Source organism: Hirundo rustica, chromosome 9, assembly GCF_015227805.2.
Source record: "Hirundo rustica isolate bHirRus1 chromosome 9, bHirRus1.pri.v3, whole genome shotgun sequence".
NCBI classification, from domain to species: Eukaryota; Metazoa; Chordata; class Aves; order Passeriformes; family Hirundinidae; genus Hirundo; species Hirundo rustica.
The window spans coordinates 23716676-23730884 of NC_053458.1; the positions used below are offsets into that span (position 1 = coordinate 23716676).

Sequence of the window (14209 nt, forward strand, 5' to 3'; positions counted from 1 at the left end):
TTTTTAATCTGAAACTCAAGGCATTAATGTCAGTTCATGGGCTGTATAGCAAGCATGCAGTGCATAGACAAAACACAAAGAAAGAAGAGCAGAGCATGTGGTGTTGGAATGATAAAGACAGTTATTCATATGAACAAGGAGTAGGACGTCAATATCCGTGTGCTCCAGAAACAGTTGAAGAGTTTTTTGCCTTCTGTCATCATACTAATGAAATGGAGAATGGTGGTGCTGCTTTGGGATGGTTTTGTTAACCTGTGTTGGGTGGTGGGTCAGCGTTACACCTCTGAGCCGGTTGTGTGTATCAAGGACTGTTTGTCAGCTTTGCAGGAGGGGAGAAGCCGGATGGACTTGCATGCCTTGGTATTAATGTTGTCCTGGGCTGAAGAGAATGTTTGTTCAGTTTTGGATTCCAGCAGTTTCTGTGGTTGGTTGGTTGGGGAACTTGGGAGTTCTGATTGTTCCTTGTACCTTTTATCTTTGCTTAATTCCTTGAAGTAGCTATTGTGTTAGTGCTCCTCCTTTTAAAAGTGCTTAGTGTGAATAATATGATTTGCTGTTGCTGCATGACTCCTGTATCTCTCTGTATAGCTGTAAGTTTGGAGGAAGGTTATGGGGAAATGTGTGGTAATGCTTTAGACAGCATATTGTAATCTGAACTTGCTTAAACAGCAGCTCATTCCCCTCTTGACAAGGGACAAAGACCCTGTGTGCATAGGCAAGCACTGAACTTTTTAAAATTAAATTGTGTCCTGCACATGTGGAGACCACAACATCTGAAAAACAGAACAGCCCCAGCAATAAAACTCCTTTTTACCTCTGTTGTGTTGCTGTTAATGCATGTAGGCAACTACAAAGATTATCTAAAGATTGAGCAATAGCTGCCACCTATTTCTGTAGTATTTTTTCTACCTTCCTAGTCTGGATTCCTATCTCACTCTGACTGTTATTTATGATATGAAAGTGTTGGCTTCAATCCTGCTGAAGAAATAGCCTCTTGCTCAGTGAGAACACTCAGGTCTGCAAATATGCTCTCACACATGCATTCTGGGATCTGAACTAGTGGCAGGGTATTTAGTGGAGGACCTTCAACTCTGGAATTTGCCCTCCACTACTGTTGGCCTACTGGTTTCTGTGGAACTTCAGTTAGAATGCCTGTATTAGTTCAGTCTTTAGTCAGAAGCAGTTAGATTTTTGGAATTGCTGTGTCTTCATAGAGTTTTTATCTCTGGAATCACTTTATCAAACAGCAGAAATGGTGTGAGCTGCATATTGATACAGTAACAAATCTTAAACTGTGCTCTAAGATACATCACATGGTTGTAAACACTTGGCTTATTATTGGACAAATGGAGCAAAAGAGTATAACTTCATACATTTTCACTGAATTTTCTTTCTTCTCTTATTTCTTCTCTTATTCTCTGAATAAAGCAGGCTTGAACAATTTGTGATTCTTATTCTGAAGCTGGTGTTACTGTATTTTATGTGATAGTAGTACTTTATGTGATGCTTGGTTTTGGTTTTCTTCTCTTGAGATGCATATGTGTGAAGCAGCAAATTTATCTGTGAATTCTTGATGTATTTGTCCTTAAAAGTCCATCCTTATTCTGATTGAAACTCTTCTTAATAGATCATCTATCAGGGAATTTGGATTCTAGGAGCTATTCTCACGAGCCTCTTGAGGAACTTGAATAAAAGGAAACTTTCAGTAGAATCCGTGTTTGAAAAATCTTGCAAGTACATCTCCTTTCACATTTTTTTTTGTTTCAGTTTTTGATATATGGTTTTTCTTTTTGAAGATTCCGTAAAATGAACAAGCGTCTCGTTCCCAGAAGACCCCTTAGTGCCTCCCTGGGCCAGCTGAATGAGGTGGGCCTGCCTTCAGGAGCTATCCTCTCAGAGGAAGGGGGAGTGGACTTGCCCAATAGGAAAACTTCTGCTCTGCCAAATGGAATTGTGTCAACAGGCAGCACAGTGACGCAACTAATTTCTCGAGGGACTGACTCCGGTTATGAAACTGCCCTGAAACCGGGGAAGATGGACCATCTGAGTAGCAGTGCCCCTGGATCCCCTCCTGACTTGTACGGCTCTTCCTACCTGTTGTTCAAATTGTTGTGTGTGTAAATGTGGAGTAGAAACAAAGTAAACCGGTTCTTTAAGAAAGAAACAGGACGGGGGTTGTGGTTGCTCTTAGGTTTAGTTGGGGTTTTTTTAGTGATTATATAGTGCAGTAGAAAGCTAAAACTAAAACTCTAGACTGTGTTAATTGCCTGTTTACTTATATTTTAATTGGAGAAGGTGATAGAAGCCTTCAGAAGGTGGAGTGTAGACAAAGAACAGTGTGTTAGAGCACAGTGTGCTGTAGCAGGCCTTAATGAGCAGTGCCATCTTTCCACTTTTTTAGGCTGGAATCTGTTCCCAAGAGCTCTATTTCTGCCTTGCCAGTGAACCCTCATCCTGTGCCCGCTCGGGCACCGGCAGATCTGCCCTCGGTGTCTGTCACCAAGCAGTTGCAGATGGTACCACGAGGGTCTCAGCTGTACAATGCACAACAAGCAGATATGTTTTATCAAGACCCCAGAGGGGCTGCTCCATCGTTTGAGCCAGCGCCCTACCAACAAGGTAAGATTGACACCGAGCTCTTTCATCCTTCTGCTGATTTAGTCTTTCTTCCCACTCTGCTTTTTAAACCCTTTAATTGAACTTTTCTTGCAACTGACATGGACAAAAGACACTGATACGATGACATCATAATGTAAAATGGAGATTGGGGGGATTTTATGCCTTGAGTGAGGACTTCAGTGCCAGTGAAAGCAATACTTGTATCTGTCCAAGTGTTGCAAGTCCTTCTGTTGCAAGTCTTCAGTTCTTCCTAACTGGGCTGGATGAGGGATCCAGTGTGGTAAACCTTAATTCAGTTTGACTCAGGGAAGATGCAGATGAAGTGCCTGTGATGACTAGAGATGAATGAAGTTAGAGAAGAGTGTTCATAAAAAAATAAAACATCATAAAAAAGGAACTACGAGGAAAAACTAACTACAAGGAGAGCACGTGGAGAAAGATAATGTTGAAGGAGATTAAAAAGAGAAGATATGTCTATATGAAAGCAGAGAATAATTCTTAGGCAATGTGAAGTTGCAGAGGGAAATGAGATAAAGTGAAATGAATGTGAAAGAAAAATAAGCAGTGAAAGACCAAAGGAAGTTAAAAGTAGGAAAAGCTCTAGAAAGGAAAGGTGAAATGGAGGAACCCATTTCTGAGAAAGTTGCAGAGCATTTTGAAGAAAAACAGACTACTTACATTTGTTCATTATGTGCCAGTGAACATCTGAGTTGTCCACAAAATTTGATGTCATGCACTTATTCGTGCTTAATTTAAAATTATCCAGAGATCCCGCATAGAATAATAAAATCTTCAGGTAACCAGGTGATGTAATTTTACAAGTCTTTGGTGATTGACAGTTCTGAAATGTCTTTCTCCTGTTCAAGACATGGAACAAATCTCTAGATACCTAAGTCCTAATAATCCAAGTTCCTTTACCCAGCCAGCGGCTCTGATATGTTGGGATAAATTGAATTTAATTGCATGGATGAAGATGTACAGACCAATCTTCATTTTACTTTTTAGCTGAAAGCATTCATAGCAATCTGCAGAGACGTTCTGGTGATTTATTTCTGTTCAATGCGCTGGCAGGACTTGTGGGGCACCTATGGTGGGCTCAGTCTCACCAGCTCTTCATCAGCTGCTGTAACGCTGACGCCGTGCTGGTGTCTTAGATAATTATATTCTATCACTTGAGCTTTGGATCAACTTTTGCTTCTTCAGGGTTTTCCGCAGCCAATTTTTGTGGACAACCGTGGTAATCGCTTTCCGTATCTTGTGTTTTTCCCCGCCTTGCCTCGCTGCAGGAGTGTACTATCCCACTCAGTCCATGTCTCGCTTTGTCCGCCCTCCTCCCTCGGGGCCCGAGGCGGGCGCGCCGTACCTGGAGCACTACGGGCCGTACGTGCCGGAGCGCGTGGTGAGCCCGCAGTACCCGCAGGCGCAGGGCTACCCGGCCTTGGCGCAGCCCGTGTACCCGCCGCACTACGACGGCCGCCGCGTGTACCCCCCGGTGCCGCCCTACCAGCGGGAGGAGGTGGTGCGGGGCAGCCCGGTGCCCATCGACATCCCGCAGGCGGCTGTGCCCCTCTACGTTCCCGAGGCCAGAGACAGATACCAGCAGACGGAGGCCTATTGCCCAGTGGCTCCGCATCTCGGTCAGATCAGGCCTTCGTGCCACAGGGTATGGCTTCTGCGCTGTGTTTTTGTGGTTGTTTTGAGAGAGGAGCTATAAACTGCTTGAGGAGTTGAATGTTTTTGTACTGAGGGGGTGGGCGGTCTTTGCGGAAGTCCGAACTTTAGGAAGCGGATCAAAAACTGGAAGGTAATTTAGTTACTGGTCAACTCTGCAGTTGTAATGATGTTAATATGTAAAAGTAGGCTGCTTTAATGCTCAAAGTAGCAAAGCATTCTTATTCACTTTAGAAATCTCGTTAAGTCTGACCTTTCCAGCAAAGATTACACTGGAGAGGGCTACTCAAGTGCAGAGTGGAAATGGTCACATGTGCATTCTTGTACTGCCTATTTGTGACTGACCAACTCTAGCTAAATAATAAACATTAAACATACCTGCCTTGATAAAAGAATTAAAAACTTTGCTCTTCTGAATTTTTTTCTAGTTAGATAGCTAACTGAAGGGTCTTTGTATTGTAAGTTTACAAATTTTTTTTTATTACTCACCAGCTGGAATTGAGTTCTATAAAATAGTTGCACATATTCAGATTAAAGGCTCTGAATCCTATTGCTGAGTACAGGAAGCGTTTTTAACGTAACTTACAGCTTTATCAGTTTGAGTGTGCCGTGTTTGTATTTAATTCTATTGCAAAGTGAAATAACAAATGTGACTAGTGACCTGTAGAGTTCTATCAATTTCCCCTGTATGACTGTAACGGGAACTTGGCATGCTGAACATGTTCCTGTGGGAACTTTGCCAAGTTGTAACACGCTCCCTGTTTGTGGGCTGTCTTGAACTAACACTGGCCAGTGTAGGAGCATGTATGTCCTATATGAAAGTTAACAGGCAGTCTTTAACAAAGCGATCATTACTTGTTACTTTAATGATTCTGTCTGTCCTCTGTATTTCCCTCTCCCTGCAGTATATAGCTGCCTTATTTTTTTCAGGTAAACAATACATAGAAAATTATTCATTTTGTACATTAATGCTTCAGGAGCTCTGAAACAATTTGCTGTCTTCATTTCAGCCTCATCCCAGCCTGGATGAACTTCACCGACGAAGGAAAGAGATCATGGCCCAGCTGGAAGAGAGGAAGGTGATTTCTCCGCCTCCTTTTGCACCATCACCAACCCTGCCTCATCCTTTTCACTCAGAGGAGGTAAGCATATTTGGACAAAAACATGAGATACTGGCATGTTTAGAAAAGAGTTGGGTATTATGTGCTGATAGGTGTAGACAACAAGAAAATCAGAGCAGTACAGCACTGGGAAGTGTTGGGGAAAGTAGATTTTGTGCCTGGATGGAAAGCCCTTGTAGTACAGTCTCCAGTATTTCAGCTGGCTGTTGATCTACCACTGGTCCTAAGCCCTCTGCTTTCAGTGCAACCAAGAAAATAAATTTTGAGCCATTGGTAATTGAAGTAATCGCTCTTCATAGTTACTAGACTTTACTCCTGACATATTTAGAATGAAGTAACAGCTTGATAGAGATTTTTTTTTTAACCAGTCAAAATATCACCTTCGATCTGGCCAAATGAACAGTCAGCACTGGGAGCGTAGCCAAGGGCTCAGAATTTCATGCACTTCATGTGTTCTCTGGCCCAGTTCCAAAGGCTGATATGTCTGATAGAAATAATCCTGGTGGTGTTTCTCAAGTTCACTACTGTTGAAGTGAACAGGGATGGCTGTGAAACTGCTTCTTCCCTTCACTTACAGAACCAGATTTTTGTTTTTGTACAGTACTTGGATGAAGACCTGAAGGTAGCTGGGAAATACAAAGGAAATGACTACAGCCAGTACTCTCCCTGGTCCTGTGACACCATCGGCTCCTACATTGGAACCAAAGATGCAAAACCCAAAGATGTTGTGGCAGCAAGGAGTGTGGAGATGGCGGTATGCAGGGATAAGGGGAAAACAAGGAGAGTGGATATTTCTGTGGGTTGGGAAGGACTTTCATTTGCTTTCCACGATGATGGCAGTGCTTTTACTTAAGCTCAGAAGTGCATTGCAGTCACAGAAAGCATTTGCATGTGTGTGAAGCACTTTGTTTTCAGAGTTATGAACAGTCCTACCCTTGCATAGCTGGTACAAAATTCTGCGTATAGATGCAGGATAACCACTCTGCTCTGAAGCCACGGATAGCAAGAATATTTGGCAAGGATTATTCTTTGCACTTCTTTGAAATGAAAAAATACTCTGTCCTGGCAGCTTGTTAATTAGGCATGTCCATCTGTTGCTGCTTGTACTTTTTTCTGTCAAAAGATGATGCTGTAACTTAACTTTAGGCAATTAATTCCTTTTAAGCCAGGTGTTATTGCTGTTATGGGTGTTACTTTACTTGAAGGACTGTGATTTTTAGTCACAAGAGTATCCAAAACTTACATGAAATTTTTGAGAAAAGCACAGCCAAAACATTGTACTAGGCTGTTTCTTCTTGAAGGCAATTTCTAGCCCTATGCTGCACTTACTCAGCCTTTCCCTGAACTTTGGGAGGTGGGCTGGTGATCTTGTTTTGTACTGCTCCATTTTTGCTAGGTCAGTGTTGCAAAATGATGGGGTTGCTTGGGTGTCACTGTTGGGAGTCATGAACGGAGAAGGAATGGAGTCTTACATACTACCACTATTCAGTTTCTTCCTAGCATTCAGGCATCACTCAAGATGAGAAGTAGGCTGGTAGCACATGCACATAGGAAGTCACTCAAGCTCTTCAAGAGAAAAGACTGTTTAGCCTGAGGAACTATTTTACAGAGATTTATCTGTTCTCCTTCACCCCCCATCTGCAAAAGTGATCTATTGACTTTTTATTTTTGTATTGTTGGAGTCATGGTGACATTTCTTTGGCCAATAAGAGGTGAGGGGAGAACATTTCTAGTCAGAATTCGTTCTTCTTTGGACTGATGCTCACCTGTTGCAACCACTTCATTAAATCAGCATTTTTTTCGTTCAGCTCTCCTCCAAAGGCTCCCTTTTCCCCCTCTGCCCCATTGGAATTAAATTTGTCTTTTTCTTGTCTGCTCAGTTGCTTTCCTCTTAAAACCTTGAAGCCACTGTTGGAAATGGACCCAAAAAGGAGACTTTCTCCTGAAAAAAGCAGAGCAAAAAGCTGCATTTCATCTGCAGCTTTGGCCTTTTTACCTGTCTCCCTGCTCTCAGTCCTACACAGTGTGGTTGCCTGGAGTTATCACACTGTCACGTTTGACCTGGGGAAGTACTGAGATTACTCAGAATCAGCTTATTGCTGTCCAAGTGGCAGCATCCAGACATGATAAGCAGCTCTTGGCTTTCATGCCTGCTGCTAGAAAACTGTGCAAAAAATACTGCAGCTCAATTAAGAGAAATAATGAAGTTCTGGAGAAGTAACCTCCTTTTTCAAGGCTAAACAAAGTACTCTTCTGCCCCAGAGCTAATTTTCAAATAAGCAAAATGGGATCTCTGCTGGTTTTCAGTTTTTATCTCCTCACAGGAAAAAATTATCGGGAGACCTTTACTGAATTAATTCTTCACTATTTTTTTTTTTTTAATCATTCATAAGAGATTCCTTTTTTGAAGGACAGGAGTAATATCATCTGAGAGTGCATAATGCTGAATATTCTGCAGATGACATACAGCTTTACTGAGTAAATAGAAGTATATTAAAATTGGTACTAACATCCTATGGCCTTGAGATTAAAGTGTATTTTTTTTCCAGTATTCCAAAGTAGATTTTCCCAAAGGTTTCCGTTTCCAAGTATTACATTTTTTGAGTTTAGATTCCAACTTAGTTGTTACTGCCCTTTTCACCACTTTATTCCTGCCTCGGATACGTTAACTGTTTCTGGCAATCCTTATCCCCACTGAAAGCTTGCAGAATTTTATTTTAATATTGGACTGTGCCAAAGCTTGTAGCCTTTAGACAATTTTCATGGTGTAGTGATCCCACCCACCTTGTTCTTTTTGTTTTACTGCGAACAGTTTTACTTCTTTAGCAAAGTCTTAACTTGATTTTGGCAATTCTTATCATTTTACATTTTCTAGCTTCCTATTTAACTCAGTTCTTTGAGGAGAGAGCGAACACTTTCTCTCTTCATATGCTGACCCATTAAAATGTCTGAGTCTGAAACTCTGTTAGAAATCCAGATGTTCCAAACGGTACTGCTGCTTATTGAAAAATGCCTGAAAAGATACACTAGACATGTCTAAGTAAGTTCAGTACTGAAAAATTCCCAATTCTGAGTCATTTGCGGGCTGGTAGGTGATACAATTCTTAACACTGGGCTTCAGAGAAATTTCTTTTTGATTCCAGAAAGAATAAGTATTCCTCAGAGATGGCCACGGATCTCTTCTTTGAGTTTATATAACTTTTTTCCCCCTTCTCTTCCCATTAGACTTTCTCTGTCTCAGTTTCCATTTGCTGCTGCTCTCTTCTTCTGGATTTGATCACAATTTTGCAGCTTTTTTGCCGTGGTGTAGTAATGGTCATCTTAAGGTAGACCTTTAAGAAGAGGTCCCCTCTGACTTAAGGGGGGGTTAAAAAGCAAAGAATAGGAAAACTAGTTGAAAAGTGAAGGGAGTAGAGAATATGAGAGAAACTTACTGCACTTACCAAATGGTTGTAAAAGGAATGTGATCCTGTTACCTTCTGAATAAGTTTCTGAGTGCCTTTTGCATGTCTTGTCCAGAACGTGGACAGTAAAGCCATGCGTGAGCAGCGCCTGGACATGCAGCGACGAGCGGCCGAGACAGGGGACGATGACCTCATTCCCTTTGGAGACCGACCAACTGTGTCAAGATTTGGGGCCATCTCTCGCACTTCCAAAGCCATGTACCAGAACTCTGGGCCCATGCAGGCCATGGCAGTTCAGGGAGCTGCCCCCAAATCCATCATTTCAGGTACGATCTGTGCGCTTGGATTTCGCTGCCTCTTGCTATTTCCTTTACTGCTACGGTGTTGAAGACAAGCCCTGTAAATTTGTAACCTGTCTTAGAAATACAGCTATGGTGTGTGTTAATGCCACTTAAAATAACCTCAGGTAGGGTTACCTTTAGAAAACTGAATTCAGAACAGGGTTGCCACAGCTTTCTGAGACCACTTGGTCTGAACAAGAGGAGACTGAGGGCAGACCCCATAGCAGTCTACAGCTTCTTCCCAAGGGGATGCAGGCCCTAATTTCTCTCTAGTGACCAGTGATAGGACTGGAGCTGTGTGAGGGGGGAGTTAGGTTGGATATCAGGAAAAGGTTCTTCCTTCAGAGGGTGGTGGGGCACTGAACAAGGGGATGGTCACAGCCCTAGGACTGCCAGAGCTCCAGAAGTGTTTGGACAGTACTCTCAGGCACAGGGTGGGATTGTTGAGGTGTCTGTAGAGGGCTGGGAGTTGGACCCTGTGGTCCTTACATGTCCCTTTCCACCCTCTCTCTCTCTCTCTCTCTCTTTTCAATGGTCAGTGATTCCATGACATGTTTGTGCATACATAGTGTATTTGTTAGTGATATGTTGTTGCTAGTTACTTCGTTCTGCCAGTCCTTCTGATACTAAGTTTATTTTAAATCTGTAGCAGCAGAATCCAGAAGCTTAGCAATTTCCCAAATAAATCATGCCAAACCATCTTGATGAAGTACTGTCCTGCTGCTCTCCTGCTTTATTTTAAGCTCCTACAAGCTTAATGCAGCCATTGTCTCGTGTACTGTTAGGCAAAGCAAAAAAGTAGGAGTAATTCATTTCCAACATGTCTATTTTCTAATCATGTGTATAATATGGATTTCTGTCTTACTCCAAAAGATTTTCTTTCTTGAGATGCACTGAATAACCTTAAGAAAATATTTAATTATTGTATTACTCCAAACTTGCTTCTAGCTTTTTCAAGCAGCAATTTTTTAGACTTTATTACAGGTAGAACTCTAACTTCCATGAAAACTTAATCTTTAAACTGTAGTTACCTAGGTATGTCAGAATTATCAGTGAATTCCTGAGTCTTTTAGGAACTTCAATAGTAAAAATAACTGCAGTCATTATGCCTGTAAGTTTTGTTCTGTGTTTGTTCATCTGCCTGGGTATCTGAAGTCCTCCACAATCTCAGACCCTGTAAGGCTGTCAAGACTGTTAGATGTACAGCAAGAGTCATGTATTAGACATGTGAGACCAGTCACAGAGGGTATTTCTGTGTTCATTTAATCAGAAGAAATGTTAAACCTCTCATAATTAGAGGGCTGGCTTTTCTTCTTCTTCTCTGTCTAGTTCTGTGTTGGCTGAACGACTGAAAGGGTGATTTTGTAGTAACGCAACGTGGTTTTCTTCTGTTCCCTGGTAGACTACAGTCCTTACGAAACCCACAGTGGCTGGGGAGGCTCTCCATATTCTCCACATCAAAATATACCTTCTCAGGGACGTTTCAGTGACAGGTAGGATTGCTGTATCTCTTCTTTGCCGCCTTCTAAATTTTCATCTATTTTTTTCTGTGCCAGTTGAGTAAAGATTTGTTTTTGAGATCTCCTTATTTTCCAATCTCCAAGGGAGAGACTGTCCATGTCGGATGTGGCTGGTCACGGGAAGCAGCTGCCCTCAGCTGAACGAGAGCAGCAGCTGCGTATGGAACTGCAGCAAGTTGACCATCAGATCAGCCAGCAGACACAGCTGCGGGGGCTGGAGGTTGGTACCAGCATTTGGAGCGGCCCTGTGGGGTGGTATGGAGAGATACGAGCTGGTTAAGCTTTTAATTGGCTGACTTTTGTAGTGATACTCAGTAACAATACTTCATCCCGTGATGCCAGGCATCGGGACTGTGGTGCAAGTGTCGGCCTTTCTGTTAGCAGCCGAGACTTCCTGCACTCCACGTGCACATCGACACTGTATTTGAATCTGCAGTCTGTGCTCAGCCTTGTTTGCTGTCATTCTCTTTCTCATTCCCCTTTGTTCAGCTCTACTCAGAGCAAAACGTGTGGTATAGATGCCTGTTCTTGACTTTACTGCTGTTGGAACTGTCTGATTTTATGTACAGAAAGCCATGAGCTTCATCTGTTTCGTGTTTGGTTTTGTGTTTGTACCTTTTTCTTCCTAAATAGCACAAACCACAAGAGTCAAGAAAGTAAATATGTAATATATCTACCTTGAAAAATTAAGGCTTAATAATTTATGGCTCCTCACTTAGAAGAAACGTAGTTGTAGCATAAGGAAAGATGAGTGTGTGTTTGTAAAAGAATTAATGAGCTGAAATATTTTGATTTTGTGAGACAGAGGGAGAAATGTCAAGCCATAATGAATAAATTGTTTTAGAAAGTTTTACTTTTTTCCTCTTAGGAAAAATCAGTAAATATTTACCAGAAAACTGTTCTAGGTACTTCAGCAACTATTTCTGTTAACATTTTCTCAGAAGAAATTGCTCTAAGTAGTGGATAGCAGGTTCTGCTGAACCTATAGTTAGCTAAGAACCCATGTTACAGTGAAGGGTTATTGCAGATTAGTTTAAGAGCTCACAATTAAGTCACAGCAGTAGTTGCAGTAATATGCATTTGTTAGTTACATGAAGCATAGCTTGTGTTCTTGTGCTCTTGTTTGGGAATGAGAGAAGAAAATGTTTTCAAATCTTGCATGTCTGCCTTTGCCATAGTACAAGAGTATTGGAAATTTGCAAAACCTCTTAGGTGGCCTTCTCCTGCTCCTTGTTGATGTGATTGCGTCAGTGTTAAATCCTACAGAGTTGAATGCTGAGCCTTGATTTTGCCATAATATGGATTTTGCAGAATCAGTCAATTATTTTGAGTAAGAACAGCTTTCAGTTTATCTCTGGTGTTTAAAGCTGCATGTAGATCTTGGAAATCAAGGAGTCTTCACTGATTTGCCTATTACAAGGCTGCAGCAATCCATTCAGCCAGGGCGTGAAGAACCAGATCATTTTGCTTTTGCATTGCATGAGCATTTCTACTTAAAGACCAGCTGTTGGGTTGTGTGGAGTACAAGCTGATTTATCTAAATGCACAGCACACACTTGCAGGACTGATTGACAAGTATTAGCAGACTTGCAGAATGGCTGACATGGCTACTGCTTTTAGTAACTTGCAACTTGTGAACGACCATAGTCACTTGCCTCTCTCTGTTCCTCTCTTTCCTAATATGGGTCAGCAGAGAGCTGTATATGGACAACTACATCTCTCAAGTTGTTGTGATAGTAATTCTGGCTCTGCTGTAGATTTACATAAATTCTGCTGCTGCAAATAAAGCAACAGACTCGTTTATCTGCAGTTCTCTTTTGTTGAACAGAGAGCTCAGAAGAGAGTAGTGTTTTTGTTCATGGACTTACTTTTGAGAAGGGAGTGGTATGTGAAGAAAACACACACAAATTTATGACAGCAAGAGGTATTCAACACTGCTTGTTGAAAAATGGAAGTACTTGTCCGTGTGTACAGAAACATGTTGAAACTTGCATTGGAAGTGATTTCAATTGGGACATTGTGAAGTGTGGTGAGAGGCGGCCTTGGTTTTGTAAATGAACAATACTCTGGAATTATGGCCTTAGAGCTGTCTGTGCTTGGTGTGCTGTGTGCTCAGTTGTGTATGTGCTTGGCTTTATGCATTTAGGCTGTTAGTAACAGGCTGCTGTTGCAGAGAGAGGCGACTACCCTGGCAGGCCAACCACAGCCCCCACCCCCACCTCCCAAGTGGCCTGGGATGATCTCAAGTGAACAGCTGAGCTTGGAGCTACACCAGGTGGAAAGGGAAATTGGGAAGCGAACCCGTGAGCTGAGCATGGTGAGTGCTGGGGGCGTGGGAGGCAGAGAGGTGCAGTGGAGAGCTGTGTGCCTGGCTGCAGCCCTTTCACCCTGGCAGAAAGGCTCCCTGCTGGATGCCCACAGCTGGAGTCATCCATTTTCCTCTTCACCTCTATTCTTCAAAACCTCCTGAGGAGTTTCATGAGTCTTCTTCATGAAGAAGCTTAAAATGCCGGTTTGAAATGCTGGTATTTGTCACCATTTGAAATAAGCATGGCGTTGAATTTGATGGAAACCAAACTGTCTCCAAGGTCGCTGTGCCATGAGTTCTGTAAACTGCCTTTACATAGGAAACGTCGTCTGCAGGTACAGGCTAGTGTTCAGAAGTCCGTGTGCTGTTACAGTCTGTGGCCTTTGCTGCTTGTTACAAGGATCATCCCTTCTTTTTGGGAAATACTGTGTCCTGCCAGGATGAGCATATCTAAAAGTCTGTTTTTGTCTCATGGCTTTTGCGGGTTAAACTGTGTGACTGCGATTTACAGGCCACCTTTCATCATCCCTAAAGGATGAAGCCTCCAATTCTTTCAACAGATTCTTAAAAGAATTTTTCATGTGTCCTTTCTTTAAAGGAGAGCCAGTCTTCACTGGATATGAAAAACAAGCTGGGCACCACTAAACAGACAGAAAATGGACAATTAGAACCACAAAACAAGGTTCCAGCTGAGGACCTTACACTAACATTCAGGTAACAAGGGCCTTCAACCTGTCTTGGTGTAACAGGAGACTGGCTTCTTCAGGGCCACGCTCCTGTTGAATAATTAGCCTTGCCTTACATCAGCTATGATTAGGAAGCACCTACTAGGAAAAGAGAATAGAAATCAAGTTTTTGTAGTGCAGACATGAATTAGAGACCTCTCTAGCTGTGGAGTAGGTGAGTGGAATAAGACTGTATAAATTAATGCAACAGAGGACTTGCAGCGTCTGTCGGAGAAGAATCCATCTAATCACTATTGGATGATTAGAAGAGAGAAGCAGGAGTTACAGAGCCACCACAAAAGAAATCCTTTCCTTCTGTTTTAGTTTCAAATAAGAGAGATCTCCCAAATGTGAAAGTTATTCCATCCTGCTAAGGTTTGTGAAATGGATATTGTTTAGGAAGGCACACACTTTGAAACTCAGTTCATTTTCAGTTGTTGGTAGTGGACTTTAATCTGTGCAGATGCTGAGATTGATTTCAGTTCACATTTAATAGACAG

At 42.2% G+C, this 14209-nt stretch overlaps 1 protein-coding gene across 15 annotated transcripts in view; it reads left to right on the top strand.

Moving 5' to 3' along the window:
• The window catches only part of RC3H1 (ring finger and CCCH-type domains 1), a 62693-nt gene that overhangs the window by 41052 nt on the left and 7432 nt on the right, over positions 1–14209 (top strand). For 8 of the 15 annotated variants that reach the window (XM_058421716.1, XM_040073412.1, XM_040073409.1 and 5 more), the window contains exons 10-19: positions 1797–2078; positions 2402–2619; positions 3906–4282; positions 5301–5432; positions 5995–6165; positions 8931–9141; positions 10559–10649; positions 10761–10896; positions 12823–12993; positions 13583–13698. In XM_058421716.1, the coding sequence (XP_058277699.1) occupies positions 1797–2078; positions 2402–2619; positions 3906–4282; positions 5301–5432; positions 5995–6165; positions 8931–9141; positions 10559–10649; positions 10761–10896; positions 12823–12993; positions 13583–13698 (1905 nt within the window). The remainder of the gene's footprint in view (positions 1–1796; positions 2079–2401; positions 2620–3905; positions 4283–5300; positions 5433–5994; positions 6166–8930; positions 9142–10558; positions 10650–10760; positions 10897–12822; positions 12994–13582; positions 13699–14209) is intronic. The other 7 variants (XM_040073416.1, XM_040073418.1, XM_040073420.1 and 4 more) reach the window with 4 other exon arrangements.